Source organism: Ostrinia nubilalis, chromosome 4, assembly GCF_963855985.1.
Source record: "Ostrinia nubilalis chromosome 4, ilOstNubi1.1, whole genome shotgun sequence".
Taxonomy (NCBI): Eukaryota; Metazoa; Arthropoda; class Insecta; order Lepidoptera; family Crambidae; genus Ostrinia; species Ostrinia nubilalis.
Genome location: NC_087091.1, coordinates 9,798,270 through 9,825,927, shown reverse-complemented (window position 1 = coordinate 9,825,927; position 27,658 = coordinate 9,798,270). Strand labels below are relative to the sequence as shown.

Sequence of the window (27,658 nt, the reverse complement as noted above, 5' to 3'; positions counted from 1 at the left end):
TGAATTATTAATAAATATTATGAAATGAAATTTCATCAAGTACAACTTACAAGAATGAACTATTTTTTGTTTTGTGAATTCAATCTACACAAATTATTATGTACATTTTAGAGATTAAATAGAAAAAAACGTGTTTTTAACACAGTAAAATAACATAATATCATAAACGAAAATATGTATTAATTATCAATCATCATTATCGTCATCATAATCAACTTGGATTATAAAATTAGCATCTTTTAAATTGATTATTTTATGAAGCCAAGATTTTATTAACAAAAGGATTTTCATAAAAAAAGGTTTGTAACCCATGGATTATTGGCCAGGGAGTCCAGTAATAGAAAAATAATTTCCCAATTTTTTTTGTAACATCAAAAATATGATAATAAAAATTCAAATAACCATTTTGAAATGATGAGTACATTTTTAAGCCTTAGTTTTTCAAGTGAAACCTTAAATTCAAGAAAGGATTAATTTTTAATTTGTGAAAATGCTCTCCATTCTTAGTGGGAATGTTTCAATGTTGGCAACACTTCTGAAATGTCAAAATTCCGTCGAATTAAAAATCAGAGTTTAGACAAGTGACCACTAGAAGCTGAAACAAATAAAACCTCGTAATGTCATTGGGTAATAGCTCAATGATCATTGGTCTTTTGTTCGGTTTAGCCGCTGGCCGTAAAAGCTTGGTCAGCCTCATGAACCTAATTTTATCTATAGCTTCATGGTCAGCCTCTACAGCTAGTGATGCTAAGACCACTAAGACCAAGGATCCTTAATCTGAGTAGTGATGTGATCTTGACATTAAATCGATGAGATTTTATTAGTGACGTAATTAAATTAATCATTGCAAAAAAGTGTTTTCACGTTACCACCAATAATTCTTTAATCCAAATCTCATTTATGTAACATTTTAGCGCGGACCGGAATTTAATTCTTCTTAATTAACTTTATTTTATTGCTCTACTTTCGTTTTACTAGTTACAGTTGAATACCTACAAGTAGATGCCATCTTTTGATTGTAAATACAGATGATATAAAATTAAATGTAGAAGTAAATACTTGTCCTCAAAATATCTATGATATTTTTATATTTTATAATCATAATCGAGATATTACGAAAATGATCGTAAAATTGCGCATCTCTATCTTTTGACAGTGACAGCAAGCATCAATAATCTGTGGTTGGCTAGTGACGTTTTGTTTTGTTCATGCAGGCACATTTCAATTTCAACCAAACTTGAGTAAAATTATTAAATCCTACGGAGTATAAAATAAATATTAACCTGAGCCGGTGACCTACATTAAATTTTACACAGTGAATGCTTGAAGTGCAAAATGGTCCGGACAGTATATTCCCCGGAATATTGCTTGCAGTACTTGGAACAATATGCTTCCAAAGAAACTTTTGTAATTGGATTGATTTTGGGTCAAGTAAGTAATTTTCTGCATTACATATTGTAAAAACTCAACATCGGTAGTTGGTAATAGTCCTCATAACTTATGACCAATCGTTAAGATTATATTGTAACATAAATACATTTCTAATTACAGTCTACCAGTGCACGAGAAAATGTAATTCACTTAGCTAGAACACCTGAAGAAAAAGGCACTGACAGTGCATCCGAAGCCAGTTTCGTTTCTGATAAGGCTGATTCAGCAAAATCATTATTGAGTGTCTCAGAGGTTTGGGTGGCAGATCATGCTAAACATGTTACCAGAATGCTGCCCGGAGGCATGTTCGTTCAAGGTACAACTTTCTAAATGATTAATTAACCTTTCAAATCTGTTTGCATTCTTAACTTTGCTAATCAACATTAATTACATTTTGAATTGCTGACATTTTAACCTTGATTTGTTAATTTGTATGATACAAAGTATTTTTGACAATGATGTAGCATTTCCTATGTAATTAATAATTACCTGTTCAATTTTTTCAGGTATCTTCGTGACAAGTGACGAAGACATTTTTGATGACCCTAACCACTTCAGCAAAGTCAAAGCCATACTCAACTATGTGTACAAAGCTTTGAACGTAAACCAGTACATGTATGGAAACTGTCCGTACTCTAGTGAGAGACTAGTGCTGCACATGTCAACAAACACAAAAGTCCTCACATGTAAGTCTGTTGAAGTTGGTGCTGCGAACAAAACTGGTTTCATGAAGCCTGTGGAATGGAAGTTTGTGCCGAAAGCACAGCAGTGGCAACGGTTGGACTGTTACTATGAATTTGATGAAGTATATCCTGTCATTGTGAAGAAAAGTGGTATCTCTGTGAAACATCAGTTTCAGGTATTGTGTAACATGAAATTATAACAATTTAGAAAGTTGACATGCAAATCTGTATTTTATTAAACAACTTCAGTACTTACATTATCTGTTATTTATTTTGTTTACAGCAAATTTTGGAGTCCGCACACAAAACTATAGAATCAAGTGTGATGTTCATTGATGGAGAATTGAAAGATGGATCTGAGGCTCTGGAGCAATTGATCAAAAAGAAAAAACCTAAAAATGCGAAACCATCTCAACAGGAAGTGCCTAAATCTATGCATGTATCTTTGTTTGTGCCCTTTGTAAGTACAAATAATAATATTTATTTTAAAACTAGCTTTCCGCCCGCGGCTTCGCCCGCGTGGAATTTTGTCTGTCACAGAAAAACTTTATCGCGCGCGTCCCTGTTTCAAAAACCGGGATAAAAACTATCCTATGTTCTTTCCCGGGACTCAAACTATCTCTATGCCAAATTTCATCAAAATCGGTTGCGAGGTTTAAGCGGGAAAGCGTAACAGACAGACAGACAGACAGAGTTACTTTCGCATTTATAATATTAGTTGGGATATTAGTTGGGATGACTGATTAGCAATATTAGGTCGCATAATGTAATGCATTCTTCTTAATTTCCAGGAAAACTCTTTACCAGAGTCAGTTGAATATTTAGAATGTGATGGAAGTATACATTTTAGTGGTGTTGTATCGTCTAGTGTCTTCATGTGCCCAAAGGCCACCATAAGTGAAGCGATCACAGCAGTCAAGCAAGATATAATAAGGTCCCTAGCCTCTCGTTTCACAATGCATTGTGATGCTTTAATTGATGATAATTTGTTGCCAGAAGGTAAGGAGTGAAAAATAATTATATTTATTAAATTGTTTAGAACTTTTGGAATTCATGACATTGTTCCTTGAAAGAACAAGGGCCAATTCAATAGCTATTCTATTGTGTTACATTTTTAAATCTCGTTTTACACTCTGAACTTAAATATTATAGATGTGAAGCTTAGGCTGACTCCAAATGAGCACAATATCCATAGCATAATAAACGTTAAATTTCAACACATTTCGCATTGTTGTGAAGTTTACAGAACTTTTGGGTAGACTTAAAAAACGCTTCGTAAATTACGCTTATTTGGCCTCAGCCTTATTTGTAAAATTAATTGAAAATTACAGAAAAGGTATGTTTCAACGAGCCTCCTCGCCGAGTTCTAGTTCCAGTCGGTTCACTCTATCTGTGTGACTACCTGTTCCCCGGGGAAGCTCCAGCAGAGGCCCTGCTGTCTGTACGAGAACTCCTGGACCTGCAGATCACAGAAGCTGATGTTGTTTGTGACGTCGAAACACCTGCTGGTAAGCATTTATACGAAAATATTAATGTGTATTTTTCTAGAAAAAAAAAATATTAATCATATTTTTAAGGGTGAATAATAATTATTGCTTGTTATAGACTAGTTTCGCTCTCTGCATGACCTTTAGGCCTAGGATGCGCGCCACCATAAAGTTTTATCGAGGCGTTTTATCGATTTTAGAAGGATATGGTTGATTAAAATGTTCGATAAGACTTTTTTAGGCGCGCATCCTAGCCCCGGTGCTTATCTGAATTTGGCGTGTATTTGCTTAAATTATGAGTTAAACCTCGCTTAAAGCTTTAGTAATAAGATGCCGTAGTTTAATTATTCGTAATTAGAAAAAAATATTATCTACAATTTTCAGATACGTCCGAATTCGACGCATTGGACAGAGACGCCAGTTCCGAAGAGTTGCTGGCTACACCGCAAGAAGCGAGTCAGTTTATGTATATCACGGGAATTTGTTTCGCTATGCTCGTTTTAGTTGTATCTATCCTAATTCACTATTACGACAGTATTGCTGAAGTCATCGGAAAGTTGTTATCTAGGTCCTAGATCTTGGAATATTTGATTTATGGTATGGAAAAGCGACATTGTATAAGAGTGCAGAATTATTAATGATTTCATGTTATTTATGTAGAAGGTATAGTCATTGCATCTCAAGATAAGTAAACTAATAATTATTGGATACGGGCTTTTCGTGAGCAAGAAATACATAATAATTATCTTGATATAATATGACGAATTAAATCCTGCATTTAATTGAATTATAGAAAGCTTTGCCATGTTTTCCTTGATTACTTATTAATTTTTCCTTAACTGCTTGCGACATTCCTAAATGTAAAAGTGGGCCATATGCAATCAAATTTAGCAACAAGCGAAACACTGTCCCATGATTATAATGTATTAAACAGGATCGTGAATTGTAATATGTATTATTATTAATTTGATGACATTATGAATTTTATTGTTGTTTCTGTATCTATGATTTTTACATGTACAAAGGTTGTTGTGTTATTTAAACTTTAGCTCCTAATTAAATACTATTTTTTAAGTCAGTCTATTATTGAAATGTCTAATTAAAAATTCAGGATTTTACAAGATATTATTCAAACGTGAAAAGCGAAAAGTTCATTATGGAGTTTCGATTCTATACATCGCAACTTTTTCAATTTAGCGATTCAAGTAGACAAAAAATAAACTTTTTGACGAAGTTGACTCATCATATTATCTCTGAAGTAAGTACCTAATATTGTTGTACATTTCATTTTGCTGGTACAAACAAACTTTATCTTTGTGTCACAAAGATAAAATTGGGTTTTGTGTATGTGCATTGATTTTACAACGCCATCTATTGACGTTTTATTGATAATTTACGACGTTGCAACAGATGGCGCTAGCATGTGTACAAAATACTTCAATGACATTCACGTTCACAACTACAACCATTGTGGCGGTAGTGTAGTAATTATCGCGGACCAGAAAGAGAAAAAAGATGCCCTCGCATGTGTTCATTGATGTTAAATTCATCAGTGTGTGTTAGTTGACAGCGGGAAGTACTCATATCGAATGCGCGAACGAGCGTAAAATACGTGACAATCAATTGAAGTTCCGATAGTCAGTTGTTCAATGGGTTTTTAAACTCGCGGTGGTTGTGTCCGTGATGATGTGACTGAAGATGTATAAGGACAAAGAACTGAGGGCTGTAATTGCGTTGCGTGTTTAATTAATTCAACAGACCGGTTTTATTGGTGTAGCGGACAGCGGCTACTGGAGACGTTGTTTACAATGGCGTTTTCACTTAATAAGTTGAAGAATATTTTGAACAATAACAGGGAGGGTCAGTTAGCGGGTAGTGGAAGCTTGGAACCGGAGATCGGGTTCAAGTTAGCGCTGCACCCGGTGGCCAAGAACTTGTTCGTGACCGTTATCGGCGCGAGACACCTCCCCTCCTTGTTTGGACTGAGTCGCGCCCATGGATACCTCGTTAAGGTGACTTCCGAACATTGTTTACGTTTATCTGTCGATCGGTAAACGATGTTATCGCTTACAATTTTGTGTTATGCAATTAGTGACTAACTTGAGATTACCTAGAGATAAATGCTTGAATTGGATTGGGTTATGAATACTGTAGAAGTATGTGAGACTTGTCTTCACAACTTTCTAATTAGGCCACTAATTAGTACTACACTGGCGTGTACTGTTTCTATTATTGATTTTAAAATTTATTGTCTCAAGCAATCCGATTAAATCACATTTTATCGTTATTCAACTGTTGTTCTCCCACTGCTGACCATAGACCTCCTCCTTTTATTAGCTATTTAGGGCGATCGATTGCAAGCTTCTAAAGCGCCTTTCGGTTGAGGTTTGTTTTCCTACAATTTTTGCTCTGGGACTTTTGCAATTTTTCACCATACTTACACCCTACTTTTGTTAGCCCACTGCGCACGAATCTGTAATAAAATCACCTACCCCTGTAGGTAGGTAGGTAGGTACTATGCCATTTCACATGTTCTCAATCAACTTATTAGTTCACGTCCTTCGAAGAAGCTCCCCCAGGGCCAATTGTTACGAAACAGTGCGGTAGTTGGGAATCTCGGGTTTCTGTTTTTATTGCCATCTGACGCCCGAGGAAAACAAAACACAGTAGTATACTGTGACAAAAGGTAGCGAGGCATACCTTGGTACCTACCTACTCGAATCTTTATGGCGGATGGAGCAGGATTGTACCCTTCACGCCATTTTTTTTTTTTGCGATACTGTGATGTGTGAGGTCTTTCAGACTAGAATTTCGTCGTCATTTATACACCACATCCATTATCCCTAAATAAAGTTTATTCTGTCATCATCAACATTGCTCTAAGCTAATTCCTTTTATCGAATAAGCCCAATGTTTGCAAATCCTAGTGTGGGCCTCTCATCTCATAAAATTGTCCATTAGCCTTATTTGAGGTACCTACTAAAGCGTTATCTTAATAAACTACAGAACCGAAGATAACCTACCTATCTATGCGGAAAAAATAACCCAATAAGTATTTTATGTATTTTTCCCGTTGAGAGAGACCGCCGAAGTTTTACCCTTACCCATTCTTATTTGAACAAGGCGGGAAGGTTTTTTCGGCATTGTTAGGAAGAGTTTTCACAATTAAAAATATCGACGTTATTGAAAGTTAAGCAGGTACTTACTTACCTACCTAACGTAAAATTCTGGTAAAATAATTTCAATGTAAAAGGCAAGGTTTTTTGGATACAAAGGCGTATTCGGTTCGTTCATTTTCTATCTTGATATCGACGGCACAGACGTGGTTTGGAAATTGGAACTTTGATAGCTTTTTTATTTTCTCTATAATTTTGTAAGTACATTAGGTATTATCACAATAATTACTTGTAGGTACATAACCTGCTACTTCCTACTTACGAGGCTTCCGGCGACTGGGACCGCAATTAACTAGGACCGCGGTCCCAGTTGCCGGATCCATAAAAAATAATAATTTTCTTCCGGCGACTGGGACCACTCATAGATAACTTAAAAGAAAATATTATTCAATCTAAAATTGGTACAGTACTAAAATCCATGAGTGGTCCCAGTCGCCGGAAGAAAATTATTTAATTTTTACGCATCCGGCGACTGGGACCGCGGTCCCAGTTAATTGCGGTCCCAGTTGACGGAATCCTCCTACTTACGTATAATAACAAAATGGAAAGTGCACGTGGGTACTCAAATAAAACAATAGACCATCAGTTTAACTCGTGAATGATTAATTTTCGGGCAATACCCTCATCCTTGACAAGGATGAAGAAGGATTCCTTGTAATATTATGTAGGTACCTACGTGAATAGGGCATACCTATTCACATAGGTCAATCTAATAAATTGTCTAATAATCGCATTGATGTTGGCATCGACATGTTAATGGAACAGAATATTGGTAAATGTATAGTGGTCTCTTGGTGGTAATGAGTTTGGTAGTTAAGGTTTGGGCGTTTATACTTATCACTGTAAGTGTGGAGTATTCTGCGTTAGGGCCTTGTCAAACTGGCGGATTGCAAGCGTTTTCAAAGCGGAGCGTCTTCGCCGCGGAGACGCGGTGCTGGTAGGGTAGGTTACTAGGTTAGGTTAATCCCAATTTAAATCAAAGATCAATTTTCCATTTAGCAACCCAAATAAGTTCAGCCGTTCACCAGGCTATGTAGTTCCTGAAAAATTTTGACGCTTAAATCGCACATTAGCATTCGATGTATGATTTTACCGGGAAAATATTTTACTGACCGTGTACCTACGTTACTCTTACTTAAATCACTAACGCCCGTATTCACAAACAGTCATATGAGGTCTCATAGTGCGCGTGGACACACAGGGATACACACGAACCAATCACAGAGCTCTATTCAACGCTGTGCGTTCGATTTGCTGCTTCACTTAAGCAAGTAGGTATCGTTTGTGAATACGGGCGTTAGTAATTAACTCTAGCACGCGGCCTGGTAACTCACTGGCATCCGTCTAATTAGTATATTAATTGAGGCCAACTCGACTGAGGTTTGGCTTTAGATGAGTCTAGGAATGGATAAGGTAACTAAGTTTAGACACCTGATTACCTAGCTCATACTCTACGTGCAATAATCGAAGTAGTACCTACCTACCTACCTACTTTAGGAATTGCTCAGAAAATCAAGTCGAGGGGAACGAACGAGGACCATTTAATGAGGAATAAGAATTTATTTGGGGTTAAATTTATCACTTAGATACTTAGCTACCAAATATTCAGTAGAGAATTTACGACGTAATGTCAAGTAGGAAGTCATGTTTACTAAAGAATAGTATATGGTCGCTCTGCCCTTTTATAAAAAGGGTAAACTGAAATGTCAAACATAGGTGCATCCGTAGGTACCTACCTACTTTATCTTCTGCAGGTAGTTGTTTCTTTTTAGGTACTGCTGGATGACACGTACGTCGTACTTACGTAACTCATCGTATTGGTTTATCATAAAGCATTTGGAATGCAGTAAAAATTATCGCTAAAACACATGGTACCTAAATAACTAAAACAAGTTTATGTTAATGTTAAGTACTGGAAATAAATTAGTTTGGTTATTAACTTAAGTTCATGGAACGCGGCAATGTTTTAAAAAAGAGGTTACTTAATCTCAAGGTCTTATGATATTAAGCTCACAGCAATGTTTTAAAACGTTATTATCCTCAATTATAAACTGCAACCTACCTACAAAAGAAGTAAAACGAAGCTATAATACTCGTAGTCGCCGCATACCAGTTACTGTGTGTAGTAATACCAGCCTTATAAATAAATTTTTACTGAGTTATTTTCAGAGTATACGGACCAGATACAGAGTAAAAAATGATAAATGTGCACCGGTCGACGGCAATAATCGACGTCGCTTGATTTATGGACGCTCGCGAAATTAGGGATGTCATGCTCTAATTGAGATTTTAGATTGTCTTATTCAACAAATCGTTAATGAATGAAGAATTTTTAAATTTCCATCACTCATTTTAACTGTTTTAAGACACAAAATTGTGTCACTGTAAGTTACTAAAAATCCCAAATATTGTTTAATCCAAGTACAGAATCCAATTAAGGACCTTGCGCTTGCGGGTGTATAAACTCTACAGTCTACACTGAGTAATCGAATCTAAATGATAGTGGATAACATACGAACATATAAGTACCTACCTATACATAAGAAGTAAGTAGGTACTCGTAGTTAACAATGGTAATCAATACATACTCGTAAGATTGATTTATAAACTAGGTATTAGCTTCATCGATTAGCGTGTGAAATAAGGAAAGCGAATCAATCATTGAATTTCTGTGTTAAATATTAATGCATTGAATAGATAGCTGCACAAATTACTCGTATTTTTATTGCTTAAGGTAAACGGCTACTAGTTCGTGATAGTACGTAAATTCGTAAGTTTTTTTTCTAGCTCAAATAATAAGCAAATGGAATATTATTTATAAAAATTCTTCATTACTACAAAAACTCTATTATTTAAGCTATCTAAAAAACCAAGTACCAACATTGTGGCGCCAAAAATGAGAGCAATACGAAGCTTCAAACTCTCAGAGAGCCAAAAACAGCCGTGCGGCTTGCAAAGGTTGCTCTCACCGTAAGGTTAGCGCTCCAACTTCTTAAGCTTATAAAAAGGCGAAGGAACGTCCATTTAAATAAAACTTGTAATAGTGGTTTCATGTGTTCCTTGACAATTGATTTGGCTTAGAAAAAAGTTATATGAAAACGTAGAATTCCTTTAAAATTGCGATTAATTGACTCACGAAATAGCGTACATATTATTTTTCGGGTGTCCCCTATTTCGTGACACTACCGATTCAAGGATATTATGGATAACATTTTGATGCTTGGTTATTAAATAATTATTTATAATAATTTAAATGTAAGTTATGAAACAAATAATGCATTTATTTAAGTTTCTCATGACCTAAATTCGGTATATGTTTCGTTCACTAGAATTTATATGACACGAGTTTGAAGTTCACATATATGACCAATTTTAAGATAAATTAGCACAAGTAGTACCAGCATAATTTTAGTTTTATTTCGATTTGTTTTATTTATCTTTGTTTATTTGTATTGTACCTATATGGGATAGATAATAGTTAATTGACACATTTTGACAATAATCCATGAATTTTACTTGGGGAATTTGGAATAATCAGTATCACGAAACAATGAACCGTATTATTGTTACTTTTTTCCAAGTTCGTGATTTATAAATGTATGGTGTTAGGTACTTTTATGACACACACCATCAAAGAAATCGACATATTTTTTAGTTTTTAATACTTACCTACCTAAGAAATTAATTAATTACTTACTTTTTAATATGAGTCATTGGCGTATCTGGGGTTATTTTCAGGGGGGGGGGGTCTACCCTCACTTGAAACAGCTCCAGGGGTGGGATTATGGGGAGAGGGGGGGGGGGGTTACAAATCAAAATTTTATGGGTAAGAAGGGGGGGGTAAGTCCCCCCCCACATTTCTAATGGTTAATATAAATATTTTCACATAACTATCGCTAGAATTAACAAATCTAAATTTTATGGGTACGAGGGGGGGGGGGGGGTTAAGTTCCCCCCCCTACATTTCTAATGGTTATATAAATATTTTCACATATTGTTAGAATTAACAAATCAAAATATTATACTAGACTCACATTATTTCTTATGAATATTTCAGGTAAGTAATATCGTCAATTTCACATATTTATTTTATTCTAAATGTTTATTATCGTTTTTAAATTTATTAAACCCTTAATCATTATTAAAATATCCTAACTGTATGCATAAAACCTTATCCCGAAATAGGGGACATGAGTTCACGAACTTAGAAACAGAGCAAAATTTTGTCACGAAACAGGATCCAAACAAGAGGTCCGCAGAAAAATTAATATAAAAAAAAGTTCAAACTATATAACTATAAATTATGTATTAACTTACTGTCAAAAGACCAAAGTTTAGCATACAAAAGCTTTCATACTGATATCATGCTTGGTTATTTTTAAATAAAATGTTAAAGTTGTAAGAGCCTTAATATACCGAAGTAGGGGGCACTTACCTTAACTAGCGCAACTTGTTTTTAATAAAAGGTGTTAAAAAAACTTACAACCTTAAATTAAAAAGCCTAATCTAAGCTTACAACTCAGTGTTACGATTTGTTTAATCGAATAAAAGCTCCGATTTTGCAAGAAGGTCTAACGTGGTCTAACTGACTCGAACTAGGGGATTACTCGCTAATTATGGAATTTTTATTTAAAAAATTAAAAAGGAAGACAAAGATACCTGTCTGAAGTTATAATTTTATTGAAATTAAAATTCCATTAAAATAATTTGTGATAAAGTATTTAAATATAAGTTACTAGCTTTCCGCCCGCGGCTTCGCCCGCGTGGAATTTTGTCTGTTACAGAAAAAGTATATCGCGCGCGTCCCTGTTTCAAAAACCGGGATCAAAACTATCCTACTTATGTCCTTTCCCAGGACTCAAACTATCTCTATGTCAAATTTCATCAAAATCGGTTCAGTGGTTTAGGCGTGATAGCAAGACAGACAGACAGAGTTACTTTCGCATTTAGATTACTTAGTAAAGAATATAGATAGTATAGATTACTATAGATTAGTATAGGTACATTGACGGTATGGGGGCAATAAAATCTACCTGTTTACAGTATGTAGGTATTTTTAACAAAGCGACTTCTAGCCACCCAGACCCTATTTAAGGCAAGTTTGTTTAGGTACTTAATTGTCCCGGTGGGGGAAATTGAACCTTTGAACTCAAGACAAATGCTACCAAGCCTTCGTGTAGGCCCCTATAGTTAGAGAACTGCCCGTAACTTGCTTCAGGGCGTTCTCTGCTCAAGTTAAAGTTTGCCTCAGGGGCTACATACTCTTTCTTTTATTATTTTTGACGTTTATAGGTTCCAAAATACTGGTCTAAATTGAATAAATATTTTTGATATGATTTGACTTGTAGTCATCCCAACTAATATTATAAATGCGAAAGTAACTCTGTCTGTCTGTCTGTCTGTCTGTCTGTTACGCTTTCCCGCTTAAACCTCGCAACCGATTTTGATGAAATTTGGCATAGAGATAGTTTGAGTCCCGGGAAAGAACATAGGATAGTTTTTATCCCGGTTTTTGAAACAGGGACGCGCGCGATAAAGTTTTTCTGTGACAGACAAAATTCCACGCGGGCGAAGCCGCGGGCGGAAAGCTAGTAGTTACTATAAATACAAGAACCTACAGACATAATCAGATTACCTACTTTTACTAACATCGAAGTCTATATTTGAGGAGTCAATCAAGTCAATAATAATTCATATCACAACCACAGAACTTTGTTTAGACAAACAATAACACATAATTCAATCTTCAGATAGAGGTTGATTACTTAGATATTGATATTATGTATTGAAGATGATCAACTCTATTTTAAGTTCATGAATCGGGATTTCTCTCAATTAAGAATGGCGATACCTACCTCCAATATTTTTTCCGATGACCGTCGGACGCTATCTTTAGCCCAATGGGTTGCAGGAAGTCTGGCTTTCGATTAATAATGCATTATTTTGTCTACTTTTTATCGATTAGCGTGTGAATCTAACAATATGCGTACCTATACAAGCTCTACTAGTCGTGTTTTTACCTTACAAGATATTATATGAATAGTAACCGCTATACAATTCATTTATTTCCTTATCATAGGTAAATACTAAAATCGCTTTATGAACGAAATTGTTTTTAGTACTGTGTGTGGCTAAATGTACAATTTTATCGCACCTTATCGGTGCGTCACGCTTTTTAGTTAGGTCATTAAATTGTGCATTATCACTCTAGGTATCACTATCACTCGCTATCACGGTAATAGCCGTCATATAATATTGAACTGTTTAGTATGGAGGTACAGGCGACAGCATATCAGATAGTAACATTTTGTTGCAAAATAGCTCTAATTAGAAGCATTTAAGATTCTAGAGTTTAGCTGGATGATGTCGCCCATTTGCGACGACACTGTGACATCTCGACATATACGATTTTTTGTTTTACCGAAATTCTGAACCGCGATCTTGCGTTCTTTTATCTCCAAAAACAGGGTATTTGTTACTCCAAAAACAACAATACTATGAGAGAAAGAGACAAAATATTACGTTATAGCGCTGGCTCGTTCGGCGATCTAGTTGGCTTCGACACTGTGACAGTTCAGTTGCCACCTGCGCTTTGAGATGTGAGGTGCTCTTCGTTTTTAAGAAAAACGTGACATCTCGAGGATACCGCGGTATTGATGACAAAGGTAAGTTTTTAAAATATTTTTATTTTATTCGACAATGGGGCACGTCATACTTATCACAGTGTTCTTCTAAAACAAAAAGCAAAGTAAAAGATAAATTATTTATATGTCACGTTATTCTTGTAAGAAAATCGAAGTATCATCGGGACATCTTAACTAGTAACGTTGTAGATGATGAAATTTTTTCCTATATTGGAAATATGTTGTAGGTCATTTGTTGATGTTCTGTTATTGCAGAATACATGTTATTGAAATTGAATGGTATATCTACTTGTCACGTTGTATACGCTAAACAGTAATACTAAACTCCAGATATCATTACAGATGGGGACTAGCAATGCAAAAAAGCAAAGGTGGCGATGCACTGCCTGAAGGAATTCCACAATCTAATCCGACAACATGACTAACAGCGCTATGCGAGCGCTGTGAAAGGGTCTCTTTGAGCTACAATAACGTCGGAACTAATATGAGTAGATATAGACTGATAAACATACATTCGTTTTGAAGAATAGTTCAAATACTAGAAATACAGTGCAAATAAAACATACTTATACGACTGTCTGTTTTTACAGACACAACAAGCAAAATATTTTATATTATCATACAATAGCCTTAGATTAGCTTAATCTAAGACGATAGCTAACAAAATTATCTATTAGTAGAAGTATGCTAGAATAGCAATGCGTTGGATGACCCCAGATATTTATTTATTTATTATTATGTAATTATTCAATGTTACTTAGCTGTATTGGCTATATTTTGCTTTCTGCAAAAAAAGGTATTTCAATGTTTTAATATAATTACAGATCATCAGCAATTAATGGAATTTTATCGCATCTTGCCCAAATTTACTTTGGCGGGCGCAACATTGTTTTGTATAATAATATTGCAATAGGTATAACTATTGCAGAAAAACTACGCCAATAAAATGGCTACATTATTTATAAAATAATAGTGGTTGTTATTTTTCACTATTAATACATTATTTAAATATCTTTTATAAATTTAATTTTAAATAAGTATAAAATCTAAAAGACCCTAAAAGGTACCAAAATGTCGCTTTTTTGCCATTTTATGCGCCGGAGACGGCGATTTTTGCGTTGATAGTTTTAGGATTAAATTGTCATAACTAGTCTGTTAAAAAACATCTATTTACTAACCTAGTAGGTACCTACAATTTTTTTTTCTGCATACATACATACTTAGCACAGTTTCTCTTACTGTGTTTTTTGTAGTAGTTTACGAGGTTTTACTTTTGAGAGTTTTTCGTTTATTTTGATAAGTATTAGTTTTTAGAATAAGAAAACTTAATGTGTACTTAAATATTGTATGTATACAACTGTCTGTCTACTTAGATAATATTTTTATAAGTGAAATTTAACATGGCAAAGCGAAATATTGGCCTGTTCCAATAATTACCTCATTTTTAATGATTGTAATGTTAGTAAAATAAAAAATTTTTTTTCAAGATCAACGTTTTATCTAAATAATGACTTATATAAATACATTTTTTTATATCATCTACAACGTGACAACTGAACTTACCATCTTCAAAATATTATTTTTTACTAGAACAACGTGATAAGTTGTCTCTTTTTTTTTCAATCGCTATAATTTTATCAATTTAGACGCAAAGTTATGTCTTACTATAAATATTTAAATTCATTAATAGTTAATCTTTAAACGTTTCATACACAATTAGGTAATCCTAACCTTATTTTAAGAGTTATGGTCATTCAAAAGTTAAAATGTCGATTTCTGTAAAACCACTGTTTTTGATATATCACAGTGTCGTCGCAAATGGACGATGTGTTGTCTGAAGTGCTCTGAACTACATCAGTTAAATGAAAATGGGAAGGGCCGTTTTTATTAACGACTCTTATGACAAAAACGTAATGAGTGTACGGTGCCTATTGTTCTCTTGACCGTTGTTGTATGTTTCCTCTAAAGGTACATGCTTTAATGATCGTAAAGTAACACTGTGTACCTGCTTTTATTGTTTTAAACAACATTTTTAAATGCCGTGTTTGTTCGGACTCTCCAACCTTTATGAATATTTATATTATGTAGAAACAACTATATTATAGCAATCTGAACACTTACATATCTTATTACATAATACATTTGTATATCACCAAATTCTACTGAAAAAATAAAAAGAAACAGAAATCTATTGTTTGCGTCTTCAGTCGGTATTTACTTACTTACCTAAGATACTTAGTATACATGTCAGACAGAGCATCTTTCTCATACAATTTTACAACAAGAAATGGTTATGTATGTGCATAAAAATCATTGCTTATTGTGTTTCAGGTTAAGCTTTTTCCGGGGGACAGTAAGTTCGAAACAACATTACAAGAAAGTTCGTGGCCAGTTTGGAATGAAGACTTTAAATTCCAATTGAAACCGAAAGATGCGAAGAAACCCACAGAAAAAGGTGACCTTCAGAGTTTGTTAGCCGGCCATTTTTTGTCACTGACAATTTACGCCATATTAGAGCCTCCCAAACAAGAGACAGACAGGCGGAAAAATAGCAAAACATTAGACGCGAAAAAGACTCCTAAGGTATCAGACCAAGAGGAAACGAAACCTAAATCAGGATTTCTAGAAAAGACATTCAGTAGTTTTAAGTCGACAAAAGCAGAAGCCATAGCTCAGAAGTCACTTTTGGAAAAGAGAAGAACCGTGGGTGCTGCTACGTGGAACTTCGACTCAAAACTCTTTCAGAATGATCTCAAGAATGGTTTGATTGGTACTCCTGATATTTGGAGACCCATCAATGCTATAACAAGTGGATTGGTGGCGGCTGATTCAAGGGTACGTATCCCAACTAATATTATAAATGCGAAAGTAACTCTGTCTGTCTGTCTGTCTGTCTGTCTGTCTGTTACGCTTTCCCGCTTAAACCTCGCAACCGATTTTGATGAAATTTGGCATAGAGATAGTTTGAGTCCCGGGAAAGAACATAGGATAGTTTTTATCCCGGTTTTTGAAACAGGGACGCGCGCGATAAAGTTTTTCTGTGACAGACAAAATTCCACGCGGGCGAAGCCGCGGGCGGAAAGCTAGTTACATATAAAATACAATTGAGTTACCTGCTTTATGTGATGTGTTTGTATACATAACATACCTATCTAGCAGCTACAGGTATACAAATATTGCAGATATGAGTAAAATACCTATAGAAAAACCATTGCATTTAGTTTTTCTTCTTCAAAAAGTAAGACAAACATAATAATCAAAAGAGAACAAAATATGGAAATCTTATTCACCAATTCTTGACTAGCAACAGCAAACCGCAATTTGTTACAGCAGTTTAACAAAAACGAAGGTTAATTTGATCGAGGGAGGTTAATTGTGCTAAATTCTGTAGCTGCTGCTTCTTCTAATAGTTCTAAACAATATTTTTAGCTTTCTTGTCTTAGACGAAGAGTAATCGATTATTCATTTTGATATTGTTATGATAGCAGTTCATCTTCATTTTGTTGTGTAAATATAATATTTAGTTTCTAGTTAGGTTAATGTGGTTAGCTTCATTATTTCGGAAAGGCAGTTAATTCAGTTACACCGTTTAATACAGTAATCTGCTACCGCATAAAGGGAATAAACAGAGTATGGAACATTGAATAGCCGCATTACAGCATTATAGATCGTCAATGTGCATTGTGTGGGAATTCCAGATTGTATCGGTCTTCAGTATCTCACACAGCTCGCAGTATTTAAGTCCATTTTACTGCTTTATAGGCTAGAAACTATTTTGGTAAAATATTTATCTGGTTTTTGTTAAATTCTATTCATTTATCGAAGAATAATATATGATTTAATGTTTTTAATTAATGCCTATTTGCGTCGACTATACGAGTATGGATCATAATACTGAATTCGCGTGACTAGCTGCTGCTGCAGTAGCACAGATATTGGTTTCTCGCTCTGATGTAATTATAATGGAATTTCATTTGGTTAATATTACGCTTCTATTTACGATCCTGCCTTGAAATTAGCTTTAACGACGCCAGTATAGCGTTGACGACAGGGTATGTATAGAACAGCACATAAACCTGAACACTGTGGGATATTATGGAGATGCAATAAGACCGGATTTACAAAAAAAGTCTGATTGCTGTCCTCTGTACCTGCCTAAAAAGCATCGTATAGTTTTTAGTTATTACGACGTGTGATTTAACCAACTGCAAGTCGGCAAAACTCGAATTCATCCACAAATAGCGAATCGATGCGCATTTATTATCTTGCATAACGTCTATTAAGTATGAGTCAGGGTAACTAACGTGTGAATCAAATCTTGGCTCTTCGGTCGCCTACAATAGAATAGGTCTGACCTCGGCCGATCCCTGTCTAGGAGGCACCCACCAACTACCTACTCCGACTGTAATAAGTACATAGTTATTGAGCTGACGCAATGTCTTACGTCTTACCGATTCATTTTAGTCTTTTTGCGAGTTGTGGCTAAAGCAATAAAAACTGTTGTTTATTATGATTGTTATGTTCCTTGTTTAATACTAACGATTCTGCTAGGTAGGTAGGTACTACATTTAAATGTGGATTGCGTTCTTCAATACCTACTTAAAGAAAACTTGCAAGAATGTAATCAATCTGTGCTTGCGACTTCGTACCTACTACACGTGAAAATCATTGAGCTATGAAACTGGTTTGAATGTTTTTTCCCACTCTAGTTATTAATTAGTCGTAATGTGGATGTTATACCTACCTACATTAAATTTATAGCCTAGCCTTCTTCTATAAATATAAATAAAATGAACCATCAAAAACCGAGAGAATATTTTTAAAACAGACCAGTAGCTCCTGAGATTAGCGAGTTCAAACAAACACCTTTACAATATTAGTAAAAGCAAATATCCTAGTTAATAATCATGAATATCCTTCAGTTAGCGAAGTAAGAAAAATGCTTATTTACACAATAACATGAAACTCGGCGACATTATTACAGTTTTTTGTCAACCTTTTTTCCGGATTTTACATGAGGTTTATGGACTGGAAAAACAGAGATTACTTTTATTACTTTACACACAAGACAACACATCCACGACGTGTAACGTAGTATCGTATAGTAAACAATAAATATTACGGTTATCTTCAAGTGAAAGTAAAACCTCTTGCTATTTTCAGTTTCAGTTAGGTATTAATCTTGTTTTTATTAGGTACAAGTATTCTGAATTCGGATCATAAACTCATGAAATATGGTACCTACATAATATCTTTTCTCATACATGTCATGAAATCCTCGCGGAACATAGAAAAATAAAAAAATACCACCTCAGTTTTAAAATAGGTCGGTGTGCCATATTTTTTATATATTCTACGTTATAACTTAGTTTTGTTTTCACCTAGTACCTGGGCTAGGGTAAGGCATTTTAATTACATTCAAGTTAGTGGGTTATGTGAGAGGCTCTCCCTTAAAAAAAGGCAAAAGGCATACCCACTAAAAATCTGAAAAGCCACAATCATATGAGAAGATCTAAGCCAAAGCCCACATCTAAGGTCTTATTACTGAAATATGTTCCTTTGCCATTTGTCTACAGAGAGAGAACAAAAAGGGCCAGCTGGAGGTGACTCTCCTCTACACGGCCAGCGAGGATGGCCTCAACGACAACGTCCAGCTGACCGTCAACCGGCTGAGGTGCAGCGTGCAGACCATGCAGGAGCAGGAACAGTTCAAAGGTGAATGGCTGGAAAAAACAAACTTTATGTATAGGGACCTAAAGGTTACTTTTCTTCTGTCTCTGTGGGGTGTGTAACTGGAACCAAACGACAGAACAAATGCATGAACTTTTTCTATGAAAATGTAGTTAAAATCTAGAACTTAAATGTACCTTTAACGTACCTATTTGTCACTATAGTTTTAAACACACCGTAGTTACTATCTCCATTATCACTGTCTCTATCAAATTGACTCACCTTTGCAGCATTTAAAATCCATTCATCAAGTTCGAACACTGGCTCAGGCAGATATTTCTCAGAACTATATCAAATGAATTCTGCCTTTCCAGTTCCAGTCCATCAGAGTTACGTGCATTCATCAAACAAGTACCTCCAACTAGAGATATTGGATTTGTTAGCGCATTCGATGACTTCGGCATTCTCGGAAGTTGTCGGAACTCTCAGGGCAACCCTTGTAGCGCTTTAAATTAAATTCTTTGGTAGGAAAATTCCTCTGGAGAATTACGACCGATTGAATTTAATTGGACTTGACGTTTCTTTTTACCTTTTTACCCATGCTTTCATTCATGGGCAGCCGTTGAAAAGATAAAAATATTCAACGCAAACCAATTCGCGAGAGCACGAAGTTAGAGGGGGTAAAATTGCCGACCAATATTCGCTTGAAAACCCGAATATTCCTGCGTTTTATTCGTCGCTCACTAGTCCAATCCGTTTTACTTAAGCCCCTTCATCGTTCACGGTTCGGAGTCCGCGTGTAGGCAGGGAAAATGGTTATTTCCATTGTTAGACTTAGGCTCGGTTGCACCATCTTACTTTAACTTTGACAAACGTCAAAAATCAGTCAAAATCCATACAAAAACACCGGTTATCGTTATAGTTACGGTCAAAGTTAGGTAGTGCAACTCAGCCTTAGACACTGGTCAAACAAATTATTATTTTCCAGAACGATTTGCGTCTTAAGTGTGTCATCAGAGGTGGAATTGTGTAAAGCAATCGTAATCATTTGACAGTTCATAACGTACGATAAAGTCAGTTAAACAAAGCGTTTGACAGAATAATCGTACGTTATGAACTGTCAAATGATAACGATTGCTTTACACAATTCCACCTCAGGTGTATAATAATGTTTCAAGTGGGATTAATTTATAATTTAATCACCTAATATAATTAGGGATTAACGAAGAGTGAAATTATATCTCATCTTAGCTTGTTAATATCAAGTACCGAGGGTAGGTACATTAAACTTTGATCGTTGATCTAGTGTTGATTATAATGGTAAAGGAATTTAATCAGACTACTCGTAGTATTAGTTATTTGATAAGTAAATGTCGACGTCGAGTGTGTATCACTCGTTACCTAAGGCCCAGAACAGACGGTGAAACGCAACTGCAACTGCTAGTTACTTTTGAGTTGCATCTAAGTTTCTGCCATAGCGTCCGTTGAGAGACCACACATGACGCGACCAATTTGAAACTTTCAGTTTCAGTTTCATTGATCAGAATCATCACAAAGTTGCAGTTTCGTTGCAGTTGCGTTTCACCGTCTGTTCTGGGCCTAAGTCTACCAAAATTATCTAGTAGGCACGTTTTCATTTTTAAATAAACTCTATTTAAAGCATTCTAATAATAAATTATTGCTAACCGTATTTGTGATTAAAACGTTAGTTTTATTACATTTTATAATTTATTTGCCTGTAAAAGTATGCAAATGACTTCTTAATTAATCTCGTTTATCGCTTCGGAATACTTAAGTTGAATAAAGGCTTTCAAAGCTGAAAACCTAAGACCTTATTTGGTTGGTTAACAGGCAGAAATTGTAATGCTCCGATGATAGGGGTAAGGTTTTTAGGGGACGAAGGGTTTTATTTCAATCCTCCACGATGGCTCCTACGTATAAGGGCGAAACTGCCGCTTACGTCTTTTTCCAATTATTTAAGCAATGATTTCACTTTGCTCTAATCTATAACATCAGTAAGAAAAAAAAAATTTTTTTCCATTAGATACAAAATAAAATTTTAGGCAAATAGGCGTATGTGCAAAACTACGCCACGTATAAAGCCCAATCATACGATTCGTCAATCTATACGAGTAGTTGCTTACATAAACATATATTTTTTATAATCCAAATCTTAAATAAAGCCATGAAAATATTTAGCAAATTGTTTTATTTATAAATTATGACACATTATATAGTTATTTAATTTTTAGCGTTAAGAGTCGCATCTCAAACTAATTTGAAAATTATAAATAACTTGAAAAAATCGAACTGCCTAAGGCATCGTGGGTTCAATTCCCGCCTTAGGCAATTCGATTTTTTCAAGTTATTTATATTTTTTTAAAATATGACACATTATGTTAAAAGACCTAACTAAATCTCGAGCACAGTATATGGGCGTATTTGCGTTAAAACGTAAAACGGTACATTAAACGACTTTTTCTAACTGATTTATTATTGATATAGCACATGATAACAATTAAAATAATTACATGCATAAATAAAGAGAGTAATCGCTCAAAATATTATATTTACGTTGTCATTTAAGTCTCTTTACGTTGAACAATATACATGAAATTATAGAAATATGCCGACGTAAAAGGGCAATGCGTAAAATCTCAAAATATATAAGAAAAATATAAAAATTGATAACAGCAGTAGCAAAAGCATTACATGTTAAGGCTAAATGTAAAATTTCATTAAATTCGTTTTAGTAGGTCAGAAGATATGACCCAAAAATATGGTTCTGGCCACTAAAATGGCTCTCCTGTAAAATTTACTTTTTTCACTTACGCCAGTATACGTAGGAGCCATCGCAATTTATTGTCTGTTGAGGGTGAAAAACTTCCTTCATGTGGATTAGATTTTCAGTTTTCCGGTAATTCTGGCCGTAGGTACTTTGCTAACCGATTTTATATATATTTAGGTGTGTCAAATTAAACCAAGTCTTAAAAACTGATTCTCGCCACTTTTTGTCTTTTATTTAGGCCGGCACTGCGTAATTAAAATTAGGTACTCTTGGGTAGTTTACAGTGGATTTGATACCAAAGCAGGCAGGCCAGAAGTACACTTTATCTCTTAATTAGCAAATAGGAAAGAAAGAAAATGGGATGTCTGTGTTTTGCTGTGCAAAAAGCTTTTACGATTATTCCGTTTTCAGTTTAGGAAGGTAGACGAGCATTTTTTTAAACGGTGTATAAATGTGATAATTGTTTTTTTTCTGCTATGACATGTCAGCGCCTCAAAGGGTTCCCGTAATAACATAAGTTCTCACATCGGTTTCCTATGATGATAAATTGTTTTCGCTCTAGCAAAGACGTGGTAAGATCTCTGTATAAGAAAGGAAGGATGATCTTTATCTCCTTTCCATTTATAATACGGCAGTCGGAGCCGGTCTGTTTTCTGTGATCCTTTTCTATTATATGAATCGTTTGTTTGTCGCTTAAAATAAACGAATTTTGGGTTGTATTTTTTACTCATATTGTGTGAAAGTACTTGAACTAACTTGCCGTCAGTACTTACTTATCTCGTCGTACCTAAGGATAACGCTATGAAATCAATGCAGAGTAATGTAACTAATCGAAGTTTCGAAGCTATACCATTTCAACAATGAGGACGATAATACTCAGAAGTCAAATCATCCAATACCAGTTACTTCATTGTCCAAGGAAGCTATGCTAATTCGAATTGTACTTTCTGAAGTACTAAGTACGGGAGGAATTTATTTGCTTAGCGCTCGGATGGGTCGCGCGGCATATATGCTCTTTGGTTTGAAGAGAGAGTTGTCGCCGAGCCGTATGCTTGTTGAATGGTTAATACGGATGAGTTGGCGTTTTCGTCTTGAATATATTGAGGCCGATTTCTGTCCTACTTTAATATGAGTCTCACTTTTTTTACTTGTGAACTAGCTTTATATTAGTTACGGTCCTTGAATATTATTTCTAGAGATGAAAAGTAGTTTTTGATCAGGTTTTTTTTACATTGGATTTTTATTTAACTATTTGTCGTAAAGGTGCGGCCACATGATGCCTTGTAATATTATCAGACAGTGTTTGCAAACTTTTCCAATGTCAGTATTTTATACAAAAATACAAGAAGATCCGGTGGTGACACCGCAACCGTAGTAGGAAACAAAAAGGTTCAGAACTTTCACTTTTATGTATTATTGGGACTCCTCAACTTCGTACCGAAAAGGAAACATTGACATAAATATGTCTGTTTATAACTTCGAAGCCTTTTTATAACTCAGGGCACGTAACTTTCTTAGTACTTAGGAAGCTACTTAATATTTATGTTTTTGGTTCGGGTTGCATTGCTATAGGCTCAAAACTTTTATAAGGGTCCTCTAAAACTCGAAAAAAAGTTCGGTGCCGCAGGTGGTGCGGTTATTTTTACGAAGAGTAGGTTCTAGGTTCGATTCCATGTCAAATGTTAAAAGGTTCCAAAACATGACTTTTCTGGGGTTATGTCTAAGGCTGGGTTGCACAATCTCACTTTGAAGTTAGGTGATACAAACCCAGCCTATCAGTCAATTACTTACTATTAATGAATGACCACGCAATAATTTGTATTATATTCAAACTTTTAATATAAACCTCAATAAGTAACACCTCTAAATGCAAATAAAAATCGCTGGAGTTGTTTTATAAGTCTGCAACTAAGTATGTACCTAAATCTTATTTCTTGATGCTTGTGAGTAGGTAGGCTTGCTTGGGAAATCTGTTACCCTGAAATTTGCCCTGAAAAAAGGATCCCTATTACACCCACTTTGTAGGTGCGAGGAAAACAATGAAAGTTGAAACCCTAGTAAATTTCCGAAACGGTCTCTCACACCTACTTTGTTATGCGCGAGAATTACTTAGCAAACCTTTCTAACCCGGCGCCAAATTTTCTAAAAATGTTATTTAAGTACACGTAACCACTTAATATACTTTCTTTTTCATTAAATATGGTTTTCGAATCATTAATTAACTACTTTATAATTTAGTTTCGACATCTTTATGATTTAGTTTTCTTCAGTAATGATGATATTGTGTAACATTTTAATATTTATCCAATTAAATTAATAGGTATAATGCAGTTGCACATCAGGTTTCATTTGGTTGCAAAATATCACTTTAACTGATACAATGAGCTGCTACTGTTCATAGCTTAATGAATCAGTGTTCATCGTCAGTGTCAGTTTGTTTTTCAGGAAGTTAACCACTATTTAAATCGAATAATTTATATTCAATCAAACGTTCGTTAACTAATGTTATGTTCTGTGAATTCTCGATGTTCGGTCGCTGAAATACACGTGGAGTGTGAACATTTTCAGGATTTGCATTCACTCTGACGGCTCATTCCGCGTCGCACATTATACGCGCACGTATCGCCCGGACACGTGACACGTTCATTTACTGTTCAAAACGTACGCCTTGTTCAGTAAATGAGTTTTATAAGCTCGTAAAAATGAGTTAAGGAAGCAGCATCGTATTTTCTAAATTTAGAACAATTTTATTGGTCGTCCAAGATCCAGATTACGTGCAAAGTATATGTAAAGAGCTTCCCTCTGCACCCTTGAATAAAATTGATTTTTTTTTGACATAAGATACTCGTATAAGACAGAATAGAATCACAAAACAAGATGAAGAAACATCTTTACAATCTGGCATTGTCATATAAATAACCACATATTTTTTGTTGTAAATGTTATGAACAATTTCAAATTGTTAAATAATATCCATGCTCTACGAGTATAATAACGTCTGAGAAAGATCAATGGCGAAACTCATTTCGCCGAAACGCTGTGATACAAAATATAGTCTGAATAAGTTAAATTTTTGTTATCTATGTAATCTATGAATGCTTCAAATGTAGGTACGAGTGTGACACATCTCATTGCGAAATAGCCAAGATATTTAATAGGTAATTATGACGAATGAAAGCGTCTCTGTGTTGCTAACTTGGAGTCTTGACCTTTTCGCCTCGTATTTGCGGACAGTCTGTATTTGCAAGACGCGGTCTTAAACTTTCGTCTTTAAGTCGTCGTAGTTTCGTCACTGAACCACTGATATGACTTATGAAAATAACAAGTTATGCTTTTATCATTTCTTATAAATCATCAATGTGATCTCATAAAATTGTAAAAACTCAATAGTTGATCATTTTAGTCCCACATTTGTTGATATTGTGTGTTACATTATTTACCCCTCAAAGCTAACGTTAAAGCAATTTCAACTTCAAATTAGACCAATATTTACTACAGACTAAGTAATACTATCCAACCACCTCCTAACCCCTAAACGCGATTACTATTAATCATAAACGTTTATCCATAATGCCAAAAGTAAATTTACATTTCCAGCGCCGTTGTACCTGAAGGCAACGATATTGGAGGCCAACAAAGCAGAGTGCTACTGGAAGAGCGACAGATTCGCGCCCACAATCTCCGCAAGATGGGACCCGAAGTCAGCCACTGTGAAATTGACGGTGTTCAAAGCGAGCCTCAACAAAGTCAGCATATACATCAGTTTGGGATGTAAAACAAAAATGGCGAAGAAGGAAATTCTCGGGAAAGCCACCATTGACGAGAAGTCGGCCTACTCCGACACTTGGAGCGAGTGTTTGAGACAGCCAGGCATTCCCAAAACTTTCTGGGTCAATTTCGAATGAAAGTTACTCGCACAAATCATCGGAACTTTCAGATAGGGTTGAATGAAACCACAGAACCGATACGGAAAATTACAGGGAAATCGACAGGAACTTTTAAGAAGGTTATTTTTGCTGATTATTTTTAGAATTGAATGGTTGATTGGTTAGATTTTAGAAATCTGTGTTTATAAACTGTTGATTTCCTTGCATACAAACATATACGTAGTCATAAGTTAATGTCACAACATTATTTATGTTGTAAATGTATCTCTTGTTCCAATCCATTCACTGACTTGATTATATTATCTTTTTCCACAATAGCACATCGTTTTTTAGGCAGGAAGCCTTGTCATGATAGCAAATGTCTTCGCATATTTATTTAGAGGGTGTAAGGAACAGTGCCTCTAGAGAATGAGTCATGTCGATTTTGTCGGAATGGTGGCGCGGCGTCGCGAGTCGCATACGTCGATTGTTTTGTATCCAATGTATTGTAAATATTGTAATGTACCGAAGCACAATATAAAATTTAAAGGGAATGCTATATTAACTAGAATAGAAGTTGAGGCACAGAATAAATAATAGGTTGAGGTTGGTGAATAACTAAGTTAAAACTAGTTTCAAGTAGGTAGTATTCAAAACTTTCACAAAATTACCTACGTTTAATATGTAAAATAATGTTATTTTCTTATTTTGGTGTCTTAAATAATTAGTATTATAGTCGATGCGATTACGTCCAAAATTATTTTTAAAGCAATAATTGAAATTTTTAAACCACTAATTGAAATTTTCCCCATTAATTTCTAAAAACACTATTAGTAGTCCAGTAGAATTAGCTTTTAAATCGGAAATAATTCCTACAAAAGATTTTATTGTTTTAATGGCTTCATTGGTTGCCCATTAAGACTCTCCTAAGTTTTCGACTTCGACGGAGTTGTGCTTAAGTGGTGGGGGCTCCCGAAAGAGGCATTTTTTCGGTTTTCCGGTTATACCGCGTAAAGGACTTACCCTATCAAAAAGTGGTCTTCATGACGGTTGAAGGGCACTTAATCCTGCATTGAATAAGACCAAATTCATATGTTTTGGACAAACCGTTCTCGCGCTAAAGTTCGGCAAAGTAGAAAATATACGTATAATTAATGACCCTCTCCACGTCCAATGGTTTGTTACCCACAGGCTTCCAAGTCTTGAAAAGGGCCACCTCAACCAGTGTAACCCTATCAAGGCTTACGAGCTTGATGCGCCTATCCTTGTTCGTCCCAGCCGTTCCTTAACTGCGGTTGCTGCACCTCTTCCTGGCACTCACCTGAACGACTCTGTGTTACCTACTGTGGCTGCCCCTCTTCCTTGTATCCTCCTGCATGACTACGTTGCCTAGCCGTATGCCTGGTCTAAGGTTCGACGCCAAAAATCAACAACAACAAGTTCATATTAAAACGCTGAAGAGTTTTTTGTTTGTTTGTTTGAACGCGCTAATCTTAAGAATTACTAGTTTGATTGAAATCATTATTTTTGTGTTCAATAGCTCATACATTGAGGAAGGCTATAGGATATATACAATCACTCTACGACTAATAGAGGCGAAGCAGTAAAGAAAAATGTTGCAAGCACGGAAAATAGTATTTAAACTATTTTCACGCGTACAAAGTTGATTTTGTGGCGTCGAACCTTGGACCAGGCATATAGCTAAGCAATGCAATCGTACAGGAGGGTACAAGGAAGAGAGGCAGCCACATTAGGTAACACAGAGTTGTTCAGGAGAGTGTCAGGAAGAGGTGCAGCAACCGCAGTTAAGGAACGGCTGGGACGAACAAGGATAAGCGAATCAAACTCGTGAGCCTTGTTAGGGTTACACTGGTTAAGGCGACCCTTTACAAGGCTTGGAAGCATGTGGGTAA

At 35.3% G+C, this 27,658-nt stretch overlaps 3 protein-coding genes across 3 annotated transcripts in view; all 3 read left to right on the top strand.

The window, feature by feature from the left end:
• The window catches only part of LOC135088665 (glutamine synthetase 2 cytoplasmic-like), a 229,556-nt gene that overhangs the window by 67,319 nt on the left and 134,579 nt on the right, over positions 1-27,658 (top strand). The gene's annotated exons all lie outside the window — the stretch shown is intronic.
• On the top strand, positions 1,178-4,675 carry LOC135088662 (protein odr-4 homolog). The gene is made up of 7 exons (XM_063983594.1): positions 1,178-1,431; positions 1,552-1,747; positions 1,938-2,290; positions 2,398-2,574; positions 2,906-3,113; positions 3,446-3,622; positions 3,986-4,675. Exons 1-7 carry the CDS (start codon positions 1,336-1,338, stop codon positions 4,174-4,176), a joined length of 1,398 nt encoding a protein of 465 aa, XP_063839664.1. The 5' UTR covers positions 1,178-1,335; the 3' UTR covers positions 4,177-4,675.
• LOC135088661 (uncharacterized) lies at positions 5,140-26,321 on the top strand. Its single transcript, XM_063983593.1, has 4 exons — positions 5,140-5,613; positions 15,753-16,256; positions 18,998-19,136; positions 25,477-26,321. Exons 1-4 carry the CDS (start codon positions 5,410-5,412, stop codon positions 25,782-25,784), a joined length of 1,155 nt encoding a protein of 384 aa, XP_063839663.1. The 5' UTR covers positions 5,140-5,409; the 3' UTR covers positions 25,785-26,321.

What these genes read in the sequence shown, in the direction of transcription:
- LOC135088662 (XM_063983594.1), top strand. Translation starts at nt 1,336, where the DNA reads ATGGTCCGGACAGTATATTCCCCGGAATATTGCTTGCAGTACTTGGAA. An exon ending in TATCTTTGTTTGTGCCCTTT is followed by an intron (nt 2,575 to 2,905) that starts GTAAGTACAAAT and finishes CTTAATTTCCAG; the next exon opens with GAAAACTCTTTACCAGAGTC. An exon ending in TGACGTCGAAACACCTGCTG is followed by an intron (nt 3,623 to 3,985) that starts GTAAGCATTTAT and finishes TACAATTTTCAG; the next exon opens with ATACGTCCGAATTCGACGCA.
- LOC135088661 (XM_063983593.1), top strand. Translation starts at nt 5,410, where the DNA reads ATGGCGTTTTCACTTAATAAGTTGAAGAATATTTTGAACAATAACAGG. An exon ending in TGGTGGCGGCTGATTCAAGG is followed by an intron (nt 16,257 to 18,997) that starts GTACGTATCCCA and finishes ATTTGTCTACAG; the next exon opens with AGAGAGAACAAAAAGGGCCA. An exon ending in GGAGCAGGAACAGTTCAAAG is followed by an intron (nt 19,137 to 25,476) that starts GTGAATGGCTGG and finishes TTACATTTCCAG; the next exon opens with CGCCGTTGTACCTGAAGGCA.